A 27,490-nucleotide genomic window follows, 5' to 3' on the forward strand; every position below is an offset into this window, starting at 1 on the left:
CCAGGATGAACTTGAAGAAGCTATCCAGAGGAACACCCCAAGTGGCCACAACAAACAAATGGATAAGCAAAACAGGATCCATCCAGAACGATGAAATCCTTTTCAGCCATAAAAATGAAGGAAGCACAGGCACCTGCTGCAACTTGGATGAGACTAAGACCACCCTAGAAGAACTGGTTGTAGACACAGCCCACCGTAGCCCTTCCTGGGAGACAACCACAGAGCTCCAAACAGCACGAAGTGCTATCTAGGAAGCGAGAGACTCAGCTTGGTAACCTGTGCTAATAACTACCTTGGACATTTTTTTAAACTAACCCCGAAATAAATTTATTTCCAGATTGTAGGGGGAAATTGAACACATTTATGATGCTTTTCTCTGGGATCAAAGCCAAGGCAGGGATACAACCCATGCTCATCCAGATTCCAGCCCGGGAGCAGGCAGGAATGCCAGAAAGCTAACACTGACCTCATTTCCTGAGGGTCGAAACTCACAGAAGATGGTGTCTTCAGAAGTCATGTTTGTGAGGCATCACACTCCAGTAACTTCGTGACTGATATTCAATTGTCCTGCCTATGCCAGTGTTTGCTCAGGTCAACTCTGAAGAAGAATGAACGTGTGTTTATATTTAGAAAATTTCTGCATTTGGGTGTGTTTACTCTTAAATCACTTCAAGTGGCTTTCTGGATTTTAGCAAAATAAAATGATTTATACTACAGCTAACCATACACATACCCTGTGGCCCAGCAACCACTCCTAGATACCTAGTCAATAGAAATGCACACATGTATGCACAAAAGGCATATTCAGAACAATTCTTGAGATGCCTGGATGGCTCAGTGGTTGAGCATCTGCCTTTGGCTCAAGGTGTGATCAAGGGTCCCAGGATCAAGTCCCACATCAGGCTCCCCACAGGGAGCCTGCTTCTCCCTCTGCCTATGTCTCTACCTCTCTCTCTGTCTCTCATGAATAAATAAAATCTTTAACAACAAAAAAAAAATGTTCTTAGCAGAATTATTCATAATATCCAAAATCCTGGAAACAATCCAAATGTCCATTGGCAAGGGAATGGATAAACAGTGATATATTCCTACAATAGAATACCATAGAACAATGAGTGACCCTTATGTACACAATGTTGAGTAAAAGAAACCAGACACAAACACATACTGTATGATTCCATTTGTATAAATCTCAAAATTGGGCAACAAAAATTAGTGGTATCAGAAGTCATGGAGAAAAAAAAAGAAATCATGGGGCACCTGGGTGGCTCAGTCGGTTAAAAGTCCGACTCTTGATTTTGGCTCAGATCATGATCTCAGAGTCATGAGATCAAGCCCTGCATTGGGCTCTGTGCTAGGCATGGAGCCTGCTTAGGATTCTCTCTCTCCCTCAGACCCCACCCCCTGATTCTGCTCTCTCTCTTTCTCTTAAAAAAAAAAAGTCAGAATAGTGGCTACCCTCGGGAAGAGAGTGTGTTAGCTGGGAGTGTGTATATAAGAGAAGCTTCTGGAGTGATGGTAATCTATTTCTTAATCTGGCTTGTATTTTAAAGGCTGTGTTCTATCAAGTACTGGGTGGCTGGGTGGCTTGGATGGTAGAGTGTGTGACTCTTGATCTAGGGGTTGTAAGTTGAGGCCCACATTGGGTGGAAAGATTACTTAAAAATAAAATCTTTAATAAAATTCATCAAGCACTTATAATTTGCTTACTTCTCTATCTGTTGTACGTTTATAAGAAATGGGTTTGTTTTCTGTTGGTTTTTCTTTTTCTTAGTAGGTTCCATACCCAGCATGGAGCCCAATGTGGAGCTGGAACTCATGACCCTGAGATCAAGACCTGAGCTGAGATTAAGAGTAGGACACACAACTGACTGAGTCACCCAGGCACTACAAGAAATATATTTTTAAATAAATTTTCAAAAATATCTTTCAGGGATGCCTGGGTGGCTCAGTGGTTGAACGTCTGCCTTCAGCTCAGAGCATGATCCTGGGGTCCTGGGATCGAGTCCCACATCGGGCTCCCCACAGGGAGTCTGCTTCTCCTTCTGCCTATGTTTCTGCCTCTCCCTGTGTCTCAAAAACATAAATAAATAAACAAATAAATATTTTAAAAAATCTCTTAATGAGCCATATTGTAACCATAACTATTGCTAGGATCAGCATATCATAGAAAACCCTGTAAAACTTCTGCATTTGCAGGTGTAGTTGATGTACTTGGAGAGGCCCCAAATTATGACAGCTGGTGACCATTATTGTTTGATATTGTTGGTAATAAGTCCCAGGTCTTACACCTGACTTAAAATCTGGGTCATAGCCCTACCATATTGCTCAACAATGTAATCTTGGAGTTTAAAGTAATTTAAGATGCTCACAAAAAGATCTAGCTTAATGATGACCTGGGTCTCCGCAAACACTCTTCCCATCGTATCTTACTTTGGAACTGAACCCATCATCCCAAACATACACCTGAGACCTCTTCACCTTTTTGTGATGGATGGCTCAGAGGTCACTACAAGTGTGCAGAAGATAGGGCCTTGAGAAACCAGAGAGTCAAAAACTGAGATATCAAATGATTACTTTAGAGCTTTCCCTTTGGGTTACTTTTTAGAGCATAAATTTTTTTCATTCCAAAAAATTGCATTATTCATTATGGGGTCAGTGGCTAAGAAAAAGATACAAGTATTACCTTAGGAGAAGGGTCTAAGCTTTTTTAACAGCCTTATTGGAAGTGTTGCTTATGTACTATGTTTACCCCATCGTAGCACTGCGCAATTCAGGAATTTTAGTAAATTTCTAGAATTGGGCAACAATCACCATAATCCAGTTTTAGAAGTTTCTGTCACCCCAAAAAGTTTCTTTGCACCCATCGACAGTCAATCCCTATCATGGAAGGACGCCCAGTCTCAGCACAAAGCAACCATTATGCATATATATTATATATAATGCATTATATTGCAATACATATATATATTATAATTAGATATAACATATAACTATATATAATATATATGCAATGCATATAATGCATATATATTATATATAGTAATTTATTATATATAATAAATAATTATATAATGCATTACATATTCATAATATAATCATATTATATATTATACATTATATAATTATAATATATTATAAATATGTATCATATATTATATAATCATATTATATATTATATATAATTATGATAATATAATATTATCAATATAATAATATAATATAATTATACTATATTATTATATAATTATAATATAATTATATTATATAATATATATTTTTATTGGAGTTCAATTTGCCAACATATAGCATAACACCCAGTGCTCATCCCATCAAGTGCCCCCTTCAGTGCCCGTTACCCAGTCACCCCCACCCCCCACCCACCTCCCTTTCTACCACCCCTTATTTGTTTCCCAGAGTTAGGAGTCTCTCATGTTCTGTCTCCCTTTCAGATATTTCCCACTCATTTTTTCTCTTTTCCCCTTTATTCCCTTTCACTATTTTTTATATTCCCCAAATGAATGAGACCATATAATGTTTGTCCTTCTCCGATTGACTTACTTCACTCAGCATAATACCCTCCAGTTCCATCCACGTCGAAGCAAATGGTGGGTATTTGTCATTTCTAATGGCTGAGGAATATTCCATTGTGTACATAGACCACATCTTCTCTATCCAGTCATCTTTTGATGGACACCGAGGCTCCTTCCACAGTTTGGCTATTGTGGACATTGCTGCTAGAAACATCGGGGTGCAGGTGTCCCGGCGTTTCACTGCATCTGTATCTTTGGGGTAAATCCCCAGCAGTGCAATTGCTGGGTCATAGGGCAGGTCTATTTTTAACTCTTTGAGGAACCTCCACACAGTTTTCCTGAGTGGCTGCACCAGTTCACATTCCCACCAACAGTGTAAGAGGCTTCCCCTTTCTCCGCATCCTCTCCAACATTTGTTGTTTCCTGCCTTGTTAATTTTCCCCATTCTCACTGTGTGAGGTGGGATCTCATTGTGGTTTTGATTTGTATTTCCCTGATGGCAAGTGATGCGGAGCATTTTCTCATGTGCATGTTGGCCATGTCCATGTCTTCCTCTGTGAGATTTCTCTTCATGTCTTTTGCCCATTTCATGATTGGATTGTTTGTTTCTTTGGTGTTGAGTTTAAGAAGTTCTTTATAGATCTTGGAAACTAGCCCTTTATCTGATACGTCATTTGCAAATCTCTTCTCCCATTCTGTAGGTTGTCTTTTAGTTTTGTTGACTGTTTCTTTTGCTGTGCAGAAGCTTCTTATCTTGATGAAGTCCCAATAGTTCATTTTTGCTTTTGTTTCTCTTGCCTTCATGGATGTATCTTGCAAGAAGTTACTGTGGCCGAGTTCAAAAAGGGTGTTGCCTGTGTTCTCTAGGATTATAATATCTAATTATAATATATCATATATTATATATTATATCATAATATATTATATTATAATAATATAATAATATAATATATTAATTATTATAATAAATATATAATGCATTACATAATCATAATATAATTAGATATATTATAATTAGATATAATATATAACTATATATAATTATATATGCAATGCATTATGTAATGCATTATATATAATTATATATAATTATAATTATTTTATTATATATTATTATAGTATATTAAAATATTGTAATTATATAATCATTATGTATAATTATATAATGCATCATATATTATAATTAGATATATAATTATATGTAATGCATTTTTATATATAATGCATTATTGTTACAGACTTGCCTTTTCTTTTTTTCCTTTGTTTTTTTTCTTGCATACTTAGATTTATGGCCTAGGACTATTAGTGAGGAAGAAGCACACCTCTCAATCTGCTGAGGAGCGCGAGCATGATGGGAGAGAAGAAGGGAAATCACATGCTTAAAATGAAGCTTCTGACTTTATCCGCAACCAGAGACTATGATCCCCTTCATGAAGCTGAGGTTGATTCAGAATCGCACTACAGGAAAACAGCAACAGCGAGGGTGGCTAGCGAGTCCTAAAGAACGTCACCTGCGTACAGGGGCCTGCATGAAGCCGGAGAGCAGCGGGCAGCTGCTATCTAGTGAGCAGGTGCATCTTTTGCGATTCTGCAACCCCGACAAGTGCTCAGACACGTACACACAAAAATGTGCATCCTTAAGCGGGTGTCCTCCTCTCTCGCCTTCCTCCCGAGGTTCAAGCCCGCATCTCTCACCACTCTGAGAGCCTCTCCTCTGATTTTTCCTTACCCGCTCCTGCCTCTGTATGGAAAGACTGCTGGGAACAGAAATCTGGCACTTTCCTGTTCAAAACTCTGTCATTCTCTTCTCCGCTGCCCTGTGTACACAGGAAGGTGCCACACAAGACCTCATGACCTGGTTCCTGGGCAATGACACTCTTTCCAAGCATGCTGCAAGCCTTTCCTTGACATTTCATATAACTGCATATTTCCATGCAGTGGGATCTGTGGCATCTGGATTCTTTCACTTAGCATCATGTTTTCACGGTCCATTCATGTTTTAGCATGCACTAATGTTACATTTCACCCCTTTATTACTGAATTATATCCCATCGCATGGATAGACCACATTTTACTTATCCATTTACCAGCTGATGTACATTTGGATTGTTTTCAGCTTGGGATTATTATGAACAAAGGTGCTATGAACATTGGAGTACACGTCCTTCTGTGAACAAATGGTTTCCTTTCTCCTAAGTAGACTCCTAGAAGTAGAGTTGCTGGCTTGTGTAGTAAGTTTGTGTTTGACTTTTTAATGAAATTGTCAAGCTGTTATCCAAACTGTTAACCATTTTATATTCCCACTAGTGATGTATGAGGCTTCTAGTGATTCCACATCTCTGCCAATACTTGTGATTGTCTGGCTTTTAAAAATTGTAATCATTCTAGTAGGTGTGTAACAGTATCTGTGGGCTTAATTTTTCTTTTCTTTTCTTTTTATTTTTATTTATGATAGTCACACACAGAGAGAGAGAGAGAGAGAGAGGCAGAGACATAGGCAGAGGGAGAAGCAGGCTCCATGCACCGGGAGCCCGACGTGGGATTCGATCCCGGGTCTCCAGGATCACGCCCTGGGTCAAAGGCAGGCGCCAAACCACTGCGCCACCCAGGGATCCCTCTTTTTTCTTTTTTAGAAAGATTTATTTATTTGAGGGAGGAGGAGGGGGGAGAGAGAAAGAGAGCAAGCACAAGTGAGGGATGGGGCAGAGGGAGAAGCAGACTCCCTGCTGAGCAGGGAGTCCTATGCAGGGCTCTATCACGGGACCCTGAGATCATGACCTGAGCTGAAAGCAGATGTTTAACCACCTGAGCCACTCAGGTGCCCCTGGTTCTAATTTTTCATTTCTGTAATGGCTAATGATGCTGAGCATCTTTTGAAATATTTCAAACTATAAAAAGAAAATAAAATCTGGTTGTAAAGGTTACCATGTAATGATATAATGGAATATTACAGTAATATCGTATTCTAGATTTGCCCAGCAAACTCCAAGGGAGTTGGAGTTGTTTCTATAAATATCCATCATTTTCATAAGCGTCATAAAAAATTACCTACTTACGCATTGGCCTTTCACCAGCAATTCTACAAATATGACTCATGCAGATGCAGAAAAACAAGTGGTTTTTTATTTTAAATGAGCTATCACAGGAGAAAAAGGTGATTAAAAATAAGTTGCCCTGGGCTCCTGGGTGGCTCAGTTGGTTGAGAATCTGCCTTCGGCTCAGGTCATGGTGCCAGGGTCCTGGGATGGAGCCCCAGGTTGAGCTCCCTGCTCAGCAGAGAGTCTGCTTCTCCCTCCTTTTCCCCTTGCTCATGCTCTCTCTCTCTCACTCTCTCTCAAATAAATAAATAGGGACGCCTGGATGGCTTAGTGGCTGAGCGTCTTCCTTAGGTTCATGACATGACCCTGGGATCCTGGGATCCAATCCCAAATCAGGCTCCTTACAGGGACCCTGCTTCTCCCTCTGCCTATGTCTCTGCCCCCCTCCCCTCTCTCTGTCTCTCATAAATAAAGTTTTAAACAAATAAATAAAATCTTTAAAAAAATAATTTGCCCAAACAAAATCTCTGATTTCAGTTGATTATGCAGGTCCAAAATAAAATAATGGAAAAATCTTAGTAGAGTCTATATAATTAGCATGGAAGGGCTGAGCTACAGAAACAGCTAAGAATTGTGTGTCATGTGGCCCATGGTCAGTGTACAAAAATCCCATTGAGGGAGGCTGCTCAATCACCAAGACAGGAGGTAGGGAAGAGGCCTGAGCTCATTGCTGAGAAGGGGACACTTTAAGGCTTGTGGATTCTGTTCTCAGATTTAACTCTTTCTGTAATTGGATTTTTTCCTGTATGTCAAAGCATCAGATGAGTTCAAGAGCTTGGTTGAAGCTTTACCAAGTTCCCAGAAACTTCTTGGAACCCACAGAGAAGAGTTCTCAGACTTTCTTCTCCAGGATCTTAAGAGATCAAATGTCCCGGGTCCCCTTCCACAACCTTAATGAAATAAGCTCCTACACCGTGTTACAAAATCCTAACTCAGGAAGAATGAAGAGCCTACTGCCCATGATCACTCACTGGGTAACATGGCACTTCTGAGCTTTAGCTCATTTATAAAGATCTCAATGAGGGGGCACCTGGGTGGCTCAGTGGTTGAGCATCTGCCTTTGGCTCAGGTTGTGATCCCAAGGTCCTGGAATCAAGTCTCACATCAGGCTCCCCACAGGAAGCCTGATTCTCCTTCTGCCTGTGTCTCTGCTTTTCTCTCTCTCATGAATAAATAAATAAAATCTTTAAAAAAAAAAAAAGATCTCAAAGAAAGAATGGCCTTGCTGGTAACCTCATTCTTTTCTTCCAGAACTTCCTGGCCCATAACCCCTCTCCCCATCCTTAGTTTCTGGCTGGAGGAGACCAGACAAACACAGGACAGGCTTATAAAAACTGTGTTCTTACTCCCACTCCTAGAAGTACATGCAGTGGAATTGGACCCCAAATCCACTGATAGACAAGTACAGGAAATAACACAAAACAGTGCTATTCCTCATTGCTGCAAGCTGGAAACTAACCAAGTACTCACCAGGAGGAGAAGGGATGAATAAATGGTGGTATAGCCGCACAGTGAGGGTCAATTCAGCAGAGAATGAGCCACCTACAACTGTGCACACAATATGAAAGAATCTCACAAACGAATGTTAAGGAAAGAAGCCACACACGAGAGAGCATGTGTCCTGTGATCCTACTGACCACAACTTCAAAACTGGTCAAATGGAATCTACGGTGTAGGAAGGAGTAGTGACTGGAAGGGAGCACGTGGGGTTTTCCTAGGGGGCTAGTTGTGCTTTGTTTTTGATCCGGAGTGCTGTTGTGTGAGGCTATTAACCTTGCAAATATGTATCACACTTATGCTATATGTTTTCATAGGTGTGTTATTCTTCAGTAAAAAGTTTACAATGAAAAATTAGCCTAGAAAGAAGAAAGGATGGTTTTATTTTCTTAATGTTAGTTTTTATACTAAAATTGCTATGAGACTGCCTCTAAAAATATGTTCTTTGATATATGATTCAAATAGACCTCTGGAATATAAAGAGAAATAATAATCCTTTATATAAATTTCAGAGAACAGGTTGGTTGGTTTTTTTTTTTTTTTTTTTTTTTGCCTTACTTTATTTTTAAGATTTATTGAGCAGCCCAGGTGGCTCGGTGGTTTAGCACTGCCTTCTGCCTTGGGCCTGATCCTGGAAACCCAGGATCGAGTCCCACGTCAGACTCCCTGTGTGGATCCTGCTTCTCCCTTGCCTGTGTCTCTGCCTCTCTCTGTGTGTGTGTGTGTCTCTCATGAATTTAAAAAAAAAAATAAATTTTTAAAAATTTATTTATTTCTTTGAAAAAGAGAGCACATGAGCGAGCGGGGGTCGGTAGGGACACAGAGAGAGAGGATCTCAAGGAGACTGGCTGAGTGTGGGCTCAATCTCACAACCTTGAGACCATGACCTGGGCTGAAATTAAGAGTCAGATGCTTGGGACGCCTGGGTGGCTCAGCGGTTGGGTGTCTGCCTCACGGCATGATCCTGGAGTCTCGGGATCGAGTCCCACATCGGGGTCCCTACAAGGAGCCCGCTTCTCCCTCTGCCTTTGTCTCTGCCTCTCTCTGTGTGTGTCTCTCATGAATAAATAAAATCTTAAAAAAAAAGAGTCAGATGCTTAACTGACTGAGCCACCCAGTGGCCCCTCCCTAAGCCTTACCTAAAATAAAGGTGACTATTGGTTTGGTGGTGGTACATATTTTACTTTTTTGCAGTCTTCTTTGACCACGAATGTTCTATTTCCTCTGAAGGAAGATAATGCTACTGAAAATGCACTGTCAACCATGCAGCGGAACATTCTACTGGGGAGCAATAGGCCAGGTGCTGCAAGGCCCAATAGACTTCTCTGTGGGGGCACTGTCTCTCTCCTGGCCAATAACAGGAATTTGCAAAACAAGGACTTGCTTAATTCCTTATTCAGACTGAAATTTTCTCTGAGCCAATAAAACTGGATCATATAGAAATCAAGACTAAATTGGTGAAGGCATTAGCACTGTCTTAGCCCAGGCTGGAGTCTATACAGTGGATGCACACGGCCCAGGGGAGGGATCTGTAGGGAATATTGGGACTCCTGGAGTTTTTTAAGCCTAAGAATTTTAAAAGATAATTTTTTAACCTCTATTAATTTAATGTACAGATTGAAACCAGTGCCTTTGTTTGGTACCTGGTCATGGATCATACAAGGTACACAAGGTCTCCTGGTGGAAGAGGAGGGTTCGTATAACACTAGGGGATGGAGCCACCTGTACTCATTTAGCTTAGTATATCGCTGTGTATATGTGTGTGGTAAAGTGAATTTATGGGTTGTATTAACCAGTTGTAACTAAATTAACATTCACCAAAAAGATAAAGGGCTTAAAAAAAAAATTCCACCCAAGGTTCCTGGGTGGCTCAGTGGGTAGAGCATCTGACTCTTGATTTTGGCTCAGGTCATGGCCTTGTGGTTGTGAGATACAGCCCCAAGTTGGGCTTTGCACTCACCACAGAGTCTGCTTGAGATTCTCTCTCCCTCTCCCTCAGCCCCTCCCCCCATCTCTCTCTGTCTCTCTTTATTATTTTTTCTTTTTTTTAAAGATTTTATTTATTTACTCATGAGAGACACAGAGAGAGAAAGAGGCTGAGGGAGAAGTAGGCAGGGAGCCCGACGTGGGACTCTATCCCGGGTCTCCAGGATCACGCCTTGGACTGAAGCCGGTGCTAAACCGCTGAGCCACCCGGGCTGCCCTCTGTCTCTCTTTAAAATAAATAAATAAATCCTTAAGAAAAATTCTGCCCAACTATCATAATTCAACAAGAAAAAGACAACCCAGTTATAAAATGAACAAAGACTGGAATAGACATTTCACCAAAGTAGGTAAGCATATAAAAAATGCCCAACATCATTAGTCATTAGGGAAATGAAAATCAAAATCACAATGAGATACAACTTCAGGCCCACTAGGATGGCTGTAATCAGAAAAACAGATGGTAAGAAGCATGATCAAGGATGTAGACAAGTTGGAACCTTCATGTGCTGCCGATGGGAGGGTAAAATGCTCTGGAAAACTCTGGCAGTCTCAGTTAAAAAAATAGTTATAATTTGATCCAGGGATTCCACTCCTAGGTCTATTTCAAAGAGAAATTAAAATATTATGTCCACACAGAAACTTATATTCAAATGTTCATAGGAATATTATTCATAACAGGGAAAAACGAAATGTTCATCCACTGATGAATGGATACATAAAATGTGGTGTATCCGTACAATAAAACATGGCCATAAAATGGAATGAAGCTCTGATATATCCTACACCATGGATGCACCTTGGAAACCATGCTGAGTGAAAGAAGACAGACACAAAAGGCCACATGTTGTATGATTCCATTTACATGAAATGTCCATTATAGAAAATCCAGATGGGCAGAAAGTAGATCAGTTGTTGACAGAGACTGGGGGAAGGGAGCCATGAGAGTGATCATTAGAGAATAATGGGTCTGGTGGGGTTTTGGAGTGATGAAAATATTCTGGGGATACCTGGATGACTCAGTCAGTTGAGCATCTGACTCTTTTATTATTATTATTATTATTATTATTATTTTTTTTTTTTTTTTTTTTTTTTACTGGAGTTCAATTTGCCAACATATAGCATAACACCCAGCGCTCATCCCGCCAAATGAGCATCTGACTCTTGATCTCGGCTCAGATCTTGATCTCAGGGTCATGAGCTCAAGACCCATGTTGGCCTCCACGCTGGGCTCTACACTGGGTGTGGAGCCTACATTAAAAAAACAAAAATCTGGAACTAGGTAGTGGGGATGGTTATGCAACTCCCATGAATATGCACAAAGAACTCCCGAATTGTACACTCTGGAAGTGTAAATTTTATAGTACATGAATTATAGCTTAAAAAAACAATTTCCGCCCAAGAAATTGGGTCAAAAATAATACAGGTAATCCAGGTACAAGCGAACCCCAAGAAAACGGCAAGGCTGAAACCTCTGCTTTTCCTACAAGCTCATCTTCTGCCACATGACAAGTAAAAAGATCTGATAGGAAGTGAGCAAAAAATAATTGAAATTCCCAAGAAAAGTGATTGAGTTATTAACACATTAGCATCGAACTTCAAGCAAAACATAGATGATACCTCAGATATTACTGATATGTTTAAAATCATGTGACCCTCAACCTAGCACTCTACAAAATATCACCAAACTTAAGGATAAATGTTCAGCCGACTAATTTGCAATTGCTTGTTTAATACAAAGTACACAAAGAAACAGCCCTGGAAAAACACTTTTTTTTCCTACCACAGTGAAAGTCCTTAAAATAACAAACAAGAAACAATTTGGTCAACACATTGAAATGAATTCTTTTCTTAGCAAATCAGTTAGAAGCCTAGAGATGAAAATGCTCTGGAGATAAGCAGAAACAAATATTGCAACAAATTACCCCATTTTGGGAGTTTTGCCATATAGCTGGGGGAAAGCACAAATGTTTCTAACATGCTTCAGCTTGTGGTATTTGCAAGATTCTGTTTGAATAATCACACTCATTAGGAGCTATTTTTTTTGTGAACCACTAAGAGATGCCTCACAGAAATCAGCCTGAATCACAGGTTACTTATTTGAAATAATATATTTAATGGAAATCTGGCTAATTGTATCCTTTGTGGGAGTGGCTGCTTTGATTCAAAATTTTAAAAGATTTCAGAGGAAAGGTAGCTAGATGGCACCACATGTGAAATCCACTTTCTGCATTACTATTTGAAAAGTTACTGCAGAAAAAGGAGAAATGCAGGTTTTAGAAAATACCATCAAGATGATTTTTTAAAATCTTTTTGTAAATGAATGGAAATGGAGGTCAAAACAGCCAAACATCAACAACTTCAAATGATTTCATATAATGTACAGTTTATAAATGAATATATGGTAGACTAAGTATGCTTTTTTTTTTAAGACTTTATTTATTTATTCATGAGAGACACAGAGAGGCAGAGACACAGGCAGAGGGAGAAGCAGGCTCCCCATGGGGAACTCGATGCAGGACTCGATCCCAGGACCCCGGGATCACAACCTGAGCCAAAGGCAGATGCTCAACCACTGAGCCACCCAGGCGCCCCTAAGTTTGCTTTCTTGACAGAACTTGGGAGATTGGGTCAGACCCTTTTTTTTTTCCTCAGTAAAAGTGATTTATCAAGAAAAACTAAAAGCCAAATGAGAAATAACTGAAGCTTCACCTCAAGCAACACGGTGAGGATAAGACTCTCTAATATTTTTCTGTTAAAACCCAGCAAAATAGGCCATCTTTAATCTTTTCTGAAATAAACCCAGGTAGAATTGTTTTAAAAATCTGAAAAAAGGGATCCCTGGGTGGCGCAGCGGTTTGGCGCCTGCCTTTGGCCCAGGGCGCGATCCTGGAGACCCAGGATCGAATCCCACGTCAGGCTCCCGGTGCATGGAGCCTGCTTCTCCCTCTGCCTGTGTCTCTGCCTCTCCTCTCTCTCTCTCTGTGACTATCATAAAAAAAAAAAAAAAAAAAAAAAAAAAAAAATCTGAAAAAACATGAACTCCAATTAAAAAAAAATTAAAGAAAAAGAAAAAAATCTGGAAAAATGTACTTTAAACAAGTAAAAGAAACAATGAAATTAACTGATAAAAAATTTTAAGAAAAAAATCAGAAAAGGGGAAAAAAAGACCAAGAAAAGAAAAAAACCAATCCGATTAAAAAAAGAGCAGAGGATCTGAATGGATGTTTTTCTAAGGAAGATAGACAGATGGTCAGCAGGCACATGGAAAGATGCTCAATATCAGTTATCATCAGGGAAATGCAAATCAAACCCCAATGAGCTATCGCTGCACACTTGTCAGAATGGCTGATATCAAGAAGACAAGAAAGAGGGGCACCTGGCTAGCTGAGACAGCAGAACATGAGACTTGATCTCGAGGTTGTAAGTCTGAGCCCCAAGTTTGGAGTAGAGATTACTTTTAAAAAATCTTAAAATGGAGCACCTGGGTGGCTCAGTTGGTTAAGCGTCTGACTCTTGATTTAGGCTCAGGCTGTGATCTCAGGATTGTGAGATCGAACTTGGTGTTGGGCTCCACACAGGGAGTGGAGCCTGCCTAAGATTCTCTCTTCAGGGGCTCCTGGGTGGATCAGTTGGTTAAACGCCTGCCTTTGGCTCAGGTCATGATCCCCGGGTCCTGGGCTGGAGCCCTGTTGGGCTCCCTACTCAGTGGGGAGTCTGCTTCTCCCCCTCCCTCTGTCCTTCCCCCTACCTTGTGCTCTCTTTTTCTCTCTCTCAACTAAATCTTAAAAAAAAAAAATTAAGATTCTCTCTCCCTCCCCCCCTCCCCCTCCCCCACACTTTTTAGCTCTCTCAAAAATAAAATCTTTAAAAAAAAGACAAGAAATAACAAGTGTGTGCAGGGGGGCATGGAGAAAAAGGAACCCTTGTGCACTGTTGGTGGGAATGTAAATTGGTGCAGCCACTGTGGAAAACAGTATGGAGGATCCTCCAAAAATTGCGAACAGAATTACCATATGATCCAGTAATTCCATAAGTTGGCATTTACCCAGAGAGAGTAAAACCACGAATTTGAAAAGATATATGCATCTCTATGTTTATTGTAGCATCATTTACAACAGTCAAGATAGGAAAGCAATACAAGTGTCCATGGATAGATAAATTAATAAAGACACACACAAAATATGAGATCTTGTCATTAACATAGATGGGCCTCGAGGGTATTATGTTAAGTGAAATAAGTCAGAGAAAGACAAATACCATATGATCTCACTCATATGTGGAATCTCAAAAATGAAACAAATGAACAAACCAAACAGGTTCTTAAATACAGAGAATAAATTGGTGGTTTCCAGATGGGGGATGGTGAGCTAGATGAAGGAGATTAAGAGGTACAGATTTCCAGTTATTAAAAAAAAAGAAAGAAAGAAAGAAAGAAAAAAGAAAAAACAAATAGTAATTTGAAAGGGGTAGAGCAATCTAAAACAATTGACATTAGGTACCTCTGCACAGAGAAAAGGGAAAACAGGAGAGGATGACTTTTACTTTGCAAATGTATACTTTTCTATATTGTTTGGATTCTTAATATATTTTCACATATTACTCCAATTTTTTAATATGAATGGACTCTTTGGACATCGAGATTATAATCCCTTTTGTTTTATACTTTTTTTATTCTTAAAAACAATTTATTTTGTTTATTTATTTGAAAGAGTGAGCCATTGAGAAAGAGTGCAAGTGGGGACAAGAGCAGAAGGAGAAGCAGGCTCCCCACTGAGCAGGGAGCCTGATGCCAGGTTCGATCCCAGGACCCCCAAATCATGACCTCAGCCGAAGGCACTTAACCAACTGAGCCACTCAGGTTCCCCCTTAAAAACAATATCATTTGAAGAGCTACATATGAAAACATCCTGACAAACTTTTAAAAACCTAAAAGCAGGCACTAAATAAATCTAAGCTTGTCTTAAACATGGGATGCCTGGCTGGCTCATTCAGTAGAGCACATGTAACTCTTGATCTCAGGGTAGTGAGTTTGAGCCCCACATTGGGAATAGAGATTACTTTTTTAAAATATTAAGATTTTATTTATTTGAAAAAAAAGATTTTATTTATTTGAGACAGAGAAAAAGAAAGCGTGAGAGAGCATGAGCAGTGGGGAGAGGCAGAGGGAGAGAAAGAAGCAGACCCTCCACTAAGCAAGGAGCCCAATGTTGGGGGCTCAATCCTAGGACCCCAAGACCATAACCCAAGCTGAAGGCAGATGCTTAACCAACTAAGCCACCCAGCCGCCCCCAAAAGTAAAATCAAATAAATAAATAAATAAATAATTTTAAAAATTGTCTTAAAAAAGGTGATTATCAAACATTTTGTTTTTCAAAATATTTATTTCAAGTATAAACTTATATAATGTACTATAGAGAAGAAGACAATCACATGTAAGATAGTTAAGTAATAAACTTGTGGAACACAATCATTTGATCATCAAAATATAAAAAAAAAGTGAAAATAATTTTATATTAGATCATTTGATTAAAAACAGTGTTATTTTATTCAAGTAATAAGCCCAACCCAGTCCCCAACTAAGAGTTAAAGCTCTTTTCTATCTTCCTACATCCAGTCCTTAGACGAAAATCATAAACTTTTAACCAGAATTGTGCCCTAAAACTTCATTATTTAAAGTTTCTGTTACTCATGGGAATTATTGAATTCTGTTTATTCTTCATAAGTATTTTCAAAATGCCACTAAACAAACACATCATTTGTGTTGGTACAATGATGTAAAAAAAATGACGTTAATCATTTTTTACAAAAATAGAAATACCTAAATAATGAGTCTGAGGGTAAGTGAGAGGCAGGGGTGGGTTATTTAATTCACATTGGAATAATCTGTCATGTGATGGCAGAGCGACCATAGTGAACGTGCTCTGAAAGTTGGTCCCGTCGGATAACAACCCATGTCAACACAAACCTCCTGGTCCTAGAATCCCTCCTCGACCGTATGCATGAGCGCCCTGAAGAGAATCACCAGGAGAAGCAAGCTTAACAAGCTAAGTTCTTGCTGCGAGTGCAGTGCTGGCCAGAGACCCCTGTACAGGAGGGGAGTGCAAGGTGTCTTGGCTGAGCTGTCCCCAAGGGTGGATGTGAGCCAAGTCTGGTGTCGGAGAGACACCCCATTTATTTGGGCAAAGAATGCTCAGTGCCCCCCCAGAGAGTCACCATGAGGGAGTGGACCCTTACCATCGAGGCCACTGCATCCTTCAGATCTCCAGCCGGGGTTTGTCAGCTGGCCTCTGCCCTTCCCTCCTGAGCCATTCTCCACCCGACCTTCTGCCTCCTGGCACTGAAGTTTCAAAGACTGGGTCTCTTCCTCTTGTTCTTCGTCGTCTGGATCCGATTCATCGTTGTAGAAGTGAATTGTGGCTTGCACTGGGAAACTGGCCAGCACTTTTTCCCCAGAACTCTGCAGATATTCTTGGCGCTTTGAAATGGGTAAATAAAGTCTAATATTTAAGAAACAAATACACCATTAATCACCATGAAACGAGCTAAACTCCACCTAGCAGGTCCTTTTCCCCAGAAGCATCTAGCTCCCAATCTCCCTCCCTGATCTTGCCTTCGCGGCACACACTGTTTTCTAAATCATCAGAACCCAAAACCATGGGGAGGTGGAGAGACCTGGCAAGGAATCCTATACAGGTTCGGAAATGAGCTCTCATCTGAGTGAGCAAATCAATCCAGACCAACACGGGGAAAAGGGTGTGCTTTCAAGAAGGGAAAAGGAAATTAAAACAGTGAGTTTCAGGATGAAGAGTTTCATTTTGATCGAATGGAGAACTTGGCGTATCCTGGAGAATACAGGTCCTACGTAGGTTAGGCCCTCACTCCCTCCAACACCCCCAAGCATGAGGAATGTTGTGACACTTTGGGCTCAGGAAGAAATTTGACTCTGAAACCCCAGTCTAGAAAAGCAGCTAATTTTTCTGTGCGTTGCTATGGAGAAGCTATATGGGTGGGTTCCTGGCTTTGCCAAAACAGCAAACAGTAACCCTATGTGTCTAAAGAAAAGGAAGGAAGGAAGGAAGGACCGGTGGGGAGGGAGGGAAAGAACATAAATATATAAATTCGGAACTCTAAAGATCTTATTTATTTGTTCATGACAGACACAGAAAGAGAGGCAGAGACACAGGCAGAGGGAGAAGCAGGCCCCATGCAGGGAGCCCGATGTGGGACTCAGTCCCAGGACCCTGGGATCATGACCTGAGCCACCCAGGCATCCCATAAATTTGGAACTCTAAATCCAGGTTTTGTAGAATTTAGGATTACAGTTATACATAGAAAGTACTTGAACTATCCCTCACTCTCTCCATAATTCCTTATTCTAGTACCTTTCACTCACTAATTTATTTGCATTTTTCCCCTGAGGTCTTCTGAGTAACTGAGAGGGATTACCATTTGATCACTATTTATTTGCAAAGCTGATTTCTTTTTCATTTTTTAATTTTTAAGTAATCTTGATGCCCAGTGTAGGGCTTGAAACTACAACCCCAAGATTAAGAGTCAGACACTTTATCAACTGAGCCAGCCATGTATCCTTAAAAAAACCAATTTTTTTTTTTAAGATTTTATTTATTTGACAGAGAGAGAGCATAAGCATGGGGAGTGGCAGGCAGAGGGAGAAGGAGAGGGAGAGGGAGAAGCAGGCACCCTGCAGAGCAAGGAGCTCAGTGTAGGACTGATCCCAGGACCCTAGGATCATGACCTGAGCCGAAGGCAGATGCTTAACCAACTGAGCCACCCAGGCGCCCTGCAAAGCTGATTCCAATTTTCCTCTTTTTGGATAGAGAAGCAAAGAAAGAGAGAAAATACCCTGCTATAAATAACACACAACAATTTTGAACTGCCAAAGATTTTTGAACCTCCAGGGCACATTTGGCAACATCTGGAGACATTTTTGGTTGCCACAACTGAGAAGCTACTAGCATGTAAAGGGCAGAGGCCAGAGATGCTGGCCTAAAATGGATGAAATGTGAGAGGGATACAGAGTAAGGCCCTGACCACCACCGAGACCATGGGAGAACCAACCACCCAATCCCTCATTCGATCACACATATATTTTGAAGGTTTACTTTGCTCTAGACAATATACTAACTGATATCCTGGGAGAGAAATGGAAATTTCCTTAAATATTTAAGAAGCAGATATGCATGTATAATTCATATTCAATTAAAATTAACACAAGACATAATATGTAATGAAAAGCGCAAACAGAAGACATCAAGGAAAGAGGTCAATCCAATTTGCAACTGGAATGCTGAATGGATGAATGAATGAATGAATGAATGGATTTCAGAAATCCAACAAAACAGCCTTGAAGTCCCTTGGGATAATAACTAAATATTAGAGAATATACTGAATTATTTCCCACTTTGTTGAGAATGTATACAGTTGAAGACACTCAAGTGTCCTTATGCTTCTATCAAAAGGAAATCACTGATTTCCTACTGGGAAGTCACATTACCTTACAGGATGCTGAAACCCAAAGGCCCCCTTCGATCCAGGACTTTCTCGGTCACCTCCAGGGTCGAGCTGTAAAGACAGACACATAGGAACACAGACATAGTCAAGCACCTCTGAGATAGCATACTGAAATTCTAAAAAATAAAATCTAAGTAGTCTGCACTTCTTAGTATCAATACCAATTTTATTTTATTTTTTTAAATATTTAGTTTATTTATTCATGAGAGACACACAGAGACAGGCAGAGACACAGGCAGAGGGAGAAGCGGGCTCCATGTAGGGAGCCCGATGTGGGACTTGATCCCAGGACCCCGGGATCTCGCCCTGAGCCGAAGGCAGATGCTCGACCACTGAGTAACGCAGGTGTCCCTCAATACCAGTTTTAGAAACAGTTTAAACACCTTCACAGGATTTGATAAGCCCCCTCTCTCTTCCTGTTGTCAGTGATGTCCTGGCCACTGGGATTCAAAGACAGAAAGATGAATCCTTCAGTTGAGGCTTTTAAAATCTAATGGGATGGGGCACCTGGGTGGCTCAGTTGCTGAAGCATCTGCCTTTGGCTCAGGTCACAATCCTGGGGTCCTGGAATCGAGTCTCCACTGGGCTCCTTACTCGGCAAAGAGCCTGCTTCTCCCTCTCCCTCTGCCTGCTGCTTCCCCACTTGTGCTCTCTCTCTCTGTCAAATGAATAAATAGGATCTTTTAAAAAAAATACATCTAATAAGAAAAGACACACACGTAGACACATGACTACATGACAAAGCCTTGTAGGCAAATGACTACACTACAAAGCCTCGTATAGCAAGATGCCAAGAAAAGGTTCATGGAGAGGCCTGGCAGAGATGTCATCAGTATTTGGGTGTGCAAATCGGAGACCATTCCAGAGGGGAGCCTCAAATCCTGAGGGGCTAGACAACAGAGAGCAGAGGTAGGGACGGCTGAGGGGCCCAGCATGGCATGAACAAGAAGCTGTGTTATTTAATGGGCTCCAACAGGAAGCTGGCTCTTGATTACAGGATTTTTTTTTTTAAGATTTTATTTATTTATTCATGACAGACGAGAGAGAGAGAGAGAGAGAGAGAGAGAGAGAGAGAGGCAGAGACACAGGCAGAGGGGGAAGCAGGCTCCTTGCATGGATTGAGATGTGGGACTCATCCCAGGATCACACCCCAGGCCAAAGGTGGCGCCAAACCGCTGGGCCACTGGGGCTGCCCTGATTACAGGATATTTTGAACACCTACTTTGGAGTCTAGGTTTCACTCTGGAGACAGTACTAGAGACCGTTGCTGACTTTTTTAGGACTTTATTTAATTATTTATTTATGAGAGATACAGAGAGAGGCAGAGACATAGGCAGAGGGAGAAGCAGGCTCTCTGTGGGGAGCCCGATGCAGGACTCGATCCCAGGACCCCGGGATCATGACCTGAGCCAAAGGCAAGATGTTCAACCACTGAGCCACCTAGGGGCCCCCTTTGCTGCTCTTTGAGCCCGGAGTTCAACAATCAGATCTGTATTTTAAGGAGAATGGTGGCCCATGGGAGCAGTGCACAGCCTAGATTGCAGAGATAAGGGCTCCGGGGCACCCAGCAAGAAGGGACAGACATTTGACCAGTGGCAGGAAAGGAAAGGAAAGATGAGGGATCCCTGGGTGGCGCAGCGGTTTAGTGCCTGCCTTTGGCCCAGAGCGCGATCTTGGAGACCCGGGATCGAATCCCACGTCGGGCTCCCGGTGCATGGAGCCTGCTTCTCCCTCTGCCTGTGTCTCTGCCTCTCTCTCTCTCTGTGTGACTATCAAAAATAAATAAGAATTTAAAAAAAAAAAAAAGGAAAGGAAAGATGAATGCCAAGGTCACTTCAGTAGTATTAAACAAAACAAAACAAAACAAAACAAACACTTAGCCATTTTACATGAAGAGTGGAGGAAAGGGAAGCCAGTCTGAGCAACTAAGGGCAACACTGATGGAGAAAAGACACAAACAAGGGAGAGAGTGAGCCAGGTTGTACATGCTGTGACCAGCATAGGCCTCAGGGAGGTGAAGGGACAGTCACAGTACCTGTCCCGGGCTGATCCCCCTTCTGCCCAAATTCGTGAGGCCCTGAATCTCAACAAACTTGGCCTGAACTGTAGCCAGAGTATCTGAGCAGCTGAGAAGCTGGAAATTGCCATTTGATCTCAGAGCTCTCTGAAAGTTTTAGTGACTATAGAAAGCGCCGAGTGGGGCATCTCGGGACAGTGCATCCGGGGACAGCTTGAAAATGAGCTGAAACGGGCTGGGGCAACGGATCAGAATCCCCAGCCCTTGGGTTGCATGGAGTTTAGCGTGAACCAGACAAGCAGTAAGACAAAAGCTGTAGAGCACAACAAGGAAGGACTGTGAGGCTTCTTTGTCACCAACGATCATCGCATCCATTCCATCTCGCAATGACAGGTGTGTGGCCTTTGTGAACAAATGTCATTATATTTTATCAACCATAGTTTTTACAATATGCTGTGGCAAGAGAAGTTAGGGAAAGAAAATGAGGTTCTTTGAATAGTATTGTCTCCAAAATGAAGTTCACTTTTTATTTTTTTATTTTTAAAAGATTTTATTTATTTATTCATGAGATATACAGAGAGACAGAGGCAGAGACACAGGCAGAGGGAGAAGCTGTATGGAGCCTGACATGGGACTCGATCCCGGGTCTCCAGAATCAGGCCCTAGGCTGAAGGCGGCGCTAAACCACTGAGCCACCTGGGCTGCCCTGAAGTTCACTTTTTAAAAAAATATTTACTCATTTATTTGAGAGAGAGAGAACAAACAGAGGGGAAGAGAGAGAGGGAGAAGCAGACTCCTGGTGGAGCAGGGAGCCCAATGGGTCCTCGATCCCAGGACTCTGGGACAACGACCTGAGCCAAAGGTAGATGCTCAACCACTGAACCACCCAGGTGCCCCAAAGTTCGCTTTTTGAGGACTCCAGAGAATCACGTTTGTGTTAGGCTCTGTAATTATAAAATACCTCTAAAGCTCATTACCACAGTAAGCAATCCTGGGCTGTCAGAGGCCACTTTACACCCTGTGATGGGAGAGCATCTAACGCAACGATGCAGTCTTTGGTGGAGGCCAAAAGGTAGTATTAGTAGAGAGAAACAGCTTCCTTTGAGTAATTCTGTGAAATACAACAGACCAGTAAAAACTGTAAAACTTGATTCCCCAACACACACAGCCTTAAAAACTTTATGCCACAAATATCTTCTAATTAAATATCACTTTCTGATGACAAAAACGTCTAAACATTCACACTTCGATAATTCAAGGGGATCAGAAATGTATATAAGGAAAGGTGTGTGTGTGTGTGTGTGTGTGTGTCCTTATGAGTTAAGAGAAGAGATACAAGGGCAACTCGGGTGGCTCAGTGGTTTGGCGCCGCCTGCAGCCCAGGGCATAGTCCTGGAGACCCAGGATCGAGTCCCTCATCAGGCTCCATGCATGGGGCCTGCTTTTCCCTCTGCCTGTGTCTCTGCCTCGCTCTCTCTCTCTCTCTCAAGAGTAAATAAATAAAATCTTAAAAGAGAGAGAGAGAGAGAGAGAGAGGAGATAGAAGCCGACTTTCATTAGTCTCCGGTTCTCCTCCCCACGCAGCCTGACTCCCATACAGCGATGGCGGGGGAGGCCTGTACAATGGGAGGCTGAACCCATCAGAACAGTCCCTGACCTCTCCTTCCAGGAAATCACCTCCCTTGCAAGGTGGCCAAGTGGCCAGGGAGGAAATGTCACAGAGGTCACCGAAGTCTTAGGCTACCGCTCGTTTTCTCCAGGCAGGAGAGGGAGACTGCTCCCCAAGGGGGGGTAGGGGCTACCGAACGGGTGAGGGTGACTCCGGTGATCAGGGCACAGGGTCTTGACCCCCACACTCAAAATTTCTCAATTTCTCCAGAAATACACAAGAGGGCTCTGCAACCAAGGGCTTCTCCCGCGTTGTCGGGAGAGGGCGCTGTGGAGCAAGAAGCGCGCCCGTCGGTGCCAGGCTGCGCTCCCCGCGCCCGGGGTCGGGAACCGTGTGCGGGACGTGGAACCTGCGGCCGCCGCGGCTGTCCTCTCCGCCTGGCCGGGGGGCTCTGCAAACAGCTGGCCAGGCAAGCCCCCTCAGCGCACCCCCCCCAATCCACGGACACAACTGCTTCATGCAGTGTGCCATATCCACCACCAACTAGCAACTTCCTACAGCTTGACACTTTTCTCCAAGTAATCATTTTTCTCACAAATAGCCTTTTTTTTTTTTTTTTTTTTTTACAAATAGCCTTCTCATCATAATTGGAAAAAAAACCCCACCTGCATTACAGGCTCTACTATAGTATTTTTATTCTTGCAACAACTGATAGGCTCCATGTACATTTCACTTAACAAAAAATTGGATACTTGTAAACTTCTATAATTTCTCCCTCTCCCAAGAACCTTTTAAATCTTATGTTTAAAGGGGCGACCGGGTGGCTCCGTGGTTGAGGGTCTGCCTTGGGTTCAGGGCATGATTCCGGGGTCCTGGGATCGAGTCCTGCATCGGGCTCCCCGCAGGAAGCCTGTTTCTCCCTCTGCCTGTGTCTCTGCCTCTCTGTGTCTCTCATGAATAAATTTTTTTAAATAAATCTTTTTTTAATAAATTTATTTTTTACTGGTGTTAATTTAAAAAATAAATCTTATGTTAAGAACTTAAGCTTGAATGCAAAAGATGTAGTAACTATTTCCCATTATTTAGATATTGTCTGTAGTTAATAATCTGGGCTACAGAATCATACCCCTCAATTTGATACAGATTGTATTTGTTTCATTTTTAAAAATCACAGTAACAGTTAAAATTTCCATTATCCAGGCTAATTGAACAAAGTATCAAAATATCAAAATACAGTCAAAGGTCAGCTTTCGTGCACCTGAGTTTCTTATCATATTACAAATAACTGCACACATAACACGTACCACATGTTAGGGAAACGAAACGCATGGTCCTTCCCAGCCTGATTAGCTCTTCGGCATTATGAAAGCCATCAACTTACATTTTAAGATTTTTTAAAAGGAAAGGTAAAGTCTCTGAAAGCAAGCCATTCCTTCAATAAGTATAAAGCAACTCAATTACCAATGGAGGAAACAAAAGAAGAGTGGTGGAGATTAGTCTTTAGGCACAAAGCCCTCAGCTGGAGTGTATTTGCTCAGACAACATGAATTACCCCAGGAGTGCTTGCAGACTGGGCAAAAGTACTTCACAAAGGGCCAGCTGGTGGGGGCATTTAACCGTACCTTCTGGGTACCCCACGCTGGTCTCTGACCCTATTTGCATTGTGGTACCAGCCACCAGTAATGCCACGCTCAGAGAGGGGACCAAGGCCGCCTTCTCCCCTCCTCTCTCTACCTGCTGGTTTGCAGAAGGGCAAGCTCAACATAAAAGAAATCTCTTAAAAAAAAAAGAAAAGAAAAGAAAAGAAAAGAAAAGAAATCTCTCTCTTTTCTAGAACTCTCTTACAATGCCCTTGAAAGAGCTATGCCATAGTGGCTCTGCCTTTCAAGAAAGCAGCAAGCAGGAGCCCAGTCTATACATGTGACTCAGGTGGGATCCACAGCCGGCTCAACCAGGCTCCCTCTCCCCTCTCCCCTGCAGTAGGGGACCAAGGGAGGGACAGGCCCAGGGGACCCTCCATGGTCATTTTTGAGTTGTGCCACTTTCGGGCTGAACCGTTTGATAACGACAATGCCCACCTTTACCTTACCGGGCTTCCAGATCTGGTCAGCTCAGCTTCTTGGGGTGTCAGGATCCAAGGTCTCCACGGTGTGGGGCTGGAAAGGCAGGGACCAGAGGTGAACCCCAGCATTTTCTGGTGTCTTTCAGAATCATATCATGAGAGTTAATATTCTTATCAATTCCAATGTTTGCCTGAGAAAGGGTCAGTGGAGACCTCAGGAAGTTCTATCTGTGGATAAGCTGGTGCCACTTGTGTTTTTTTTCCCTCCTGCCACATTCTCAGTCTTCCGCCTTCCCTGGGCTTTGAGAAGTCCCAAATCTGATGCAATTATCAGGGGACGCAGGGGTTGAGGGATTTCCCTCCCAGCCTGCCTAGATTCTTCCCCGCTGCAGCTGGCTACTTTGTTGCTCGTGAATTTCAACTGCACCCGCTCTGGGGCTGAAGGACCCGGACCCTGCGGAGAGGACCCCACGGGGTTCTACGATGCAAAAGGCCGGGAATGGGTTTCTGCTCTCGGGCTGCCTACCCACCCGCCCCTTCCACGCTTCCCCCGGTGAATCTGATTTTAACTGCACCGTCTTGAAAGGCTGAGCCCCAAGCGCAGGACAAACAAAAACCGCGCTCAGGAGTGTGACAGTCAGCGCGAGGGGGTCCCCAGCACCGCCGGCTGGAGGCCCCGAGGCTCAGCGCTCCCAGCCCAGGGCGCTTCGGGGCTGTGAACCGGAGCGTGGGCCGGTTTGCTCGCGGGGCGCCTCCCGGGGCCACCGGGAGGACCAGGGGGCTCCGGGCCCGCCCGGGTTCTGGGGGCTCAGGGCGCTGCAGCGTCCGCTCTGCGCCCCCCGGTGCGTCCCGGGGCCGCGGGGACACCCTCACCTCTCGGGGCTCCGGGGACCGTCCGCGGGGCAGTGACAGCCGCGCCCCCGCGCCTCCCGGGCTCCGGCCGCCGCCTCGGGTCTCATGGTGCCCGCGCAGCCCGCGCCTCTCCAGCGGCGCCGGGGCCACGGCCGCGCCTCCAACCGCTCGGGCGAGGGCGCTCACCTACCAGGGCGCGCGGCGCCAGGTTTAAACACGGGGGCGGGGCGGGAGGGGACGAGGGACGCCGGGGAGGGGGGGGCGGGGCGGGGAGGGCGCAGGGGAGGCCCCGGGAGGGGACGGGGAAGCCGGAGAGGGGGCGGGGACGACACGGGCTCCCGACCGGGCGCCGGGCGGGGGGAGGGGTGGGGAAGGGAGGGCGGAGGGGGGGACTGGGGGGGAAGGGAGGGGGGTGGGGGGAAGGGAGGGGGTGGGGGGAGAGGGGAGGTGGGAAGGGACGGGGTGGGGGGAAGGGAGGTGGGAAGGGAGGGAGTGGGGCTGGGGGGAGAGGGGAGGTGGGAAGGGAGGGGGTGGGGGAGAGAGGGGAGGTGGGAAGGGTGGGGGAGAGGGGAGGTGGGAAGGGACGGGGTGGGGGGAAGGGAGGTGGGAAGGGACGGGGAGGTGGGAAGGGTGGGGGATAAGGGAGGGGGAAGGGACAGGGTGGGAGGGGGGAAGGGAGGGGGGAGAATGGCGGTGGGAGGGAGGGGGAGCCTGGGGGGAGGGAGGGGGGTAGGGGGGAAGGGAGGTGGGAAGGGACGGGGGTGGGGGGAGAAGGGAGGTGGGACGGGAGGGGGATGGGGGAGAATGGCGGTGGGAGGGAGGGGGACACTGGAGAGAAGGGAAGGGGGTGGGGGGAGAAGAGACGTGGGAGGGGGTGGGGGAGAAGGGGGGGTGGGAGGGAGGGGAAGGGAGAGGGTCAGGGGAGAAGAGAGGTGGGAAGGGACGTGGGAAGGGAGGGGGATAGGGAAGGGGGAGAACGGGAGGGTAGGGGGGAGGACGGGGTGGGAGGGGGGACATGGGAAGGGAGGTGTGGGGGAGAAGAGAGGTGGGGGGAGGGGGTGGGGGGGAGGACGGGATCTCCGTGGAGAGGACTCAGGAAGCTCGGGGCGAGGGTGAGGAGGGACCAAGGAAACCGAGGGAGGGTCGCCAGGGGCGGCGGCAGAGGCTCGGATCGCGCGGGGAGGAACTTGCGGGGGGTGGCGTCTGTAGGGCCCTCCCCCCCGGGGTCACCTCTGGGGTCGGGCTGGCGGGGCGCTCGCCCAGGGCCCCCCCCCCCGGCTGCGGCAGCGACGGGGTCCCCGGCTTCTCCCCGCCGGTCCGGGCTCCCCGAGGCCCCAGGGAGCGTCCAGGTGCCCACATTTCCGGAGGAGCTCACGTCCGCCCCTTTGCAGCGGCGCGATTTGGGGGCGCGGCCTCGACGCCCCGCGACCCTCGCGGAGCTGGAGCTGGAGCTGGAGCTGGAGCTGGAGCTGGAGCTGGAGCTGGAGCTGGAGCTGGAGCTGGAGCTGGAGGTCGGGCGCCCCGACGGCGCTGCGCGAACCGGGAGGGCGGGGCCGCGGCTGCGCTTCCAGGCGGTGGAAGGGCGCGGGGAGGGGAGCGAGCGCAGAGCGCAACTCCCAGGGCCGCGGTGTGCGGGAGAGCCCGGGCCTCCGCGGGGGGCGGGGGGTGCTTTCCCCCCGGAAAGCGCCTGGCTGAGCCTGCAGCCCCGGGTGCGGGGCCCTGAGCGCACTGCCCCAGGCCGCGGGGCTCATGGGGGGCCCCCCCACCCCGGGCCCCCCGCAGGGTCAGGTGGCAGGAATGCTGGTTTACCAGTTGCCCCGGCGACGTCCGGGGGGGGGGGGGGGGGGGCTTGGTTAAACAGCATCTGCGTCCTCCGCGCCCCCCTGACCCTGGGTATGAGAACTGGAGCTTGCTGTATGGGATTTAAATTAAAAGGAAGATAAAGGGATCCCTGGGTGGGGCAGCAGTTTGGCGCCTGCCTTTGGCCCGGCGCGATCCTGGAGACCCGGGATCGAATCCCACATCGGGCTCCCAGTGCATGGAGCCTGCTTCTTCCTCTGCCTGTGTCTCTGCCTCTCTCTCTCTCTCTCTCTGTGACTATCATAAATAAATAAAAAAATTTAAAAAAAATAAATAAATAAAAGGAAGATAAATCCATGAACTTCAGAAACAAAAATATCTCCCCGTGTTCTTCAAAGCAACAGGTTTCTGACCATGATTAAACCTAATTAGAGGCAGAGAGGGAAAAGTAATAACCTTATTATATACAAGTTCGTACACATGATGAAAGAAGACACTGATTGT

The 27,490-nt window shown here is 44.8% G+C and overlaps 1 protein-coding gene across 3 annotated transcripts; it reads right to left on the bottom strand.

Moving 5' to 3' along the window:
• Positions 1–128: 128 nt before the first annotated feature.
• On the bottom strand, positions 129–26,716 carry RIPPLY3 (ripply transcriptional repressor 3). Of its 3 annotated transcripts, XM_025987861.2 has the most exons (6): positions 26,544–26,716; positions 25,208–25,372; positions 24,362–24,428; positions 18,630–18,697; positions 16,349–16,611; positions 129–598 (listed from the first exon to the last, which is right to left on the bottom strand). In XM_025987861.2, exons 2-6 carry the CDS (start codon positions 25,291–25,293, stop codon positions 588–590), a joined length of 495 nt encoding a protein of 164 aa, XP_025843646.2. In that variant the 5' UTR covers positions 25,294–25,372; positions 26,544–26,716; the 3' UTR covers positions 129–587. The 3 variants fall into 3 exon arrangements, with proteins under 3 accessions (XP_025843646.2, XP_025843644.2, XP_025843645.2); XM_025987859.2 differs by lacking the exon at positions 129–598 and having other exon boundaries at positions 15,165–16,611; positions 26,544–26,714; XM_025987860.2 differs by lacking the exons at positions 129–598; positions 26,544–26,716 and having other exon boundaries at positions 15,165–16,611; positions 25,208–25,431.
• Between the last annotated feature and the right edge of the window lie 774 nt (positions 26,717–27,490).

The sequence above is a fragment of the Vulpes vulpes genome, chromosome 15 (genome assembly GCF_048418805.1).
Source record: "Vulpes vulpes isolate BD-2025 chromosome 15, VulVul3, whole genome shotgun sequence".
NCBI lineage: Eukaryota > Metazoa > Chordata > Mammalia > Carnivora > Canidae > Vulpes > Vulpes vulpes.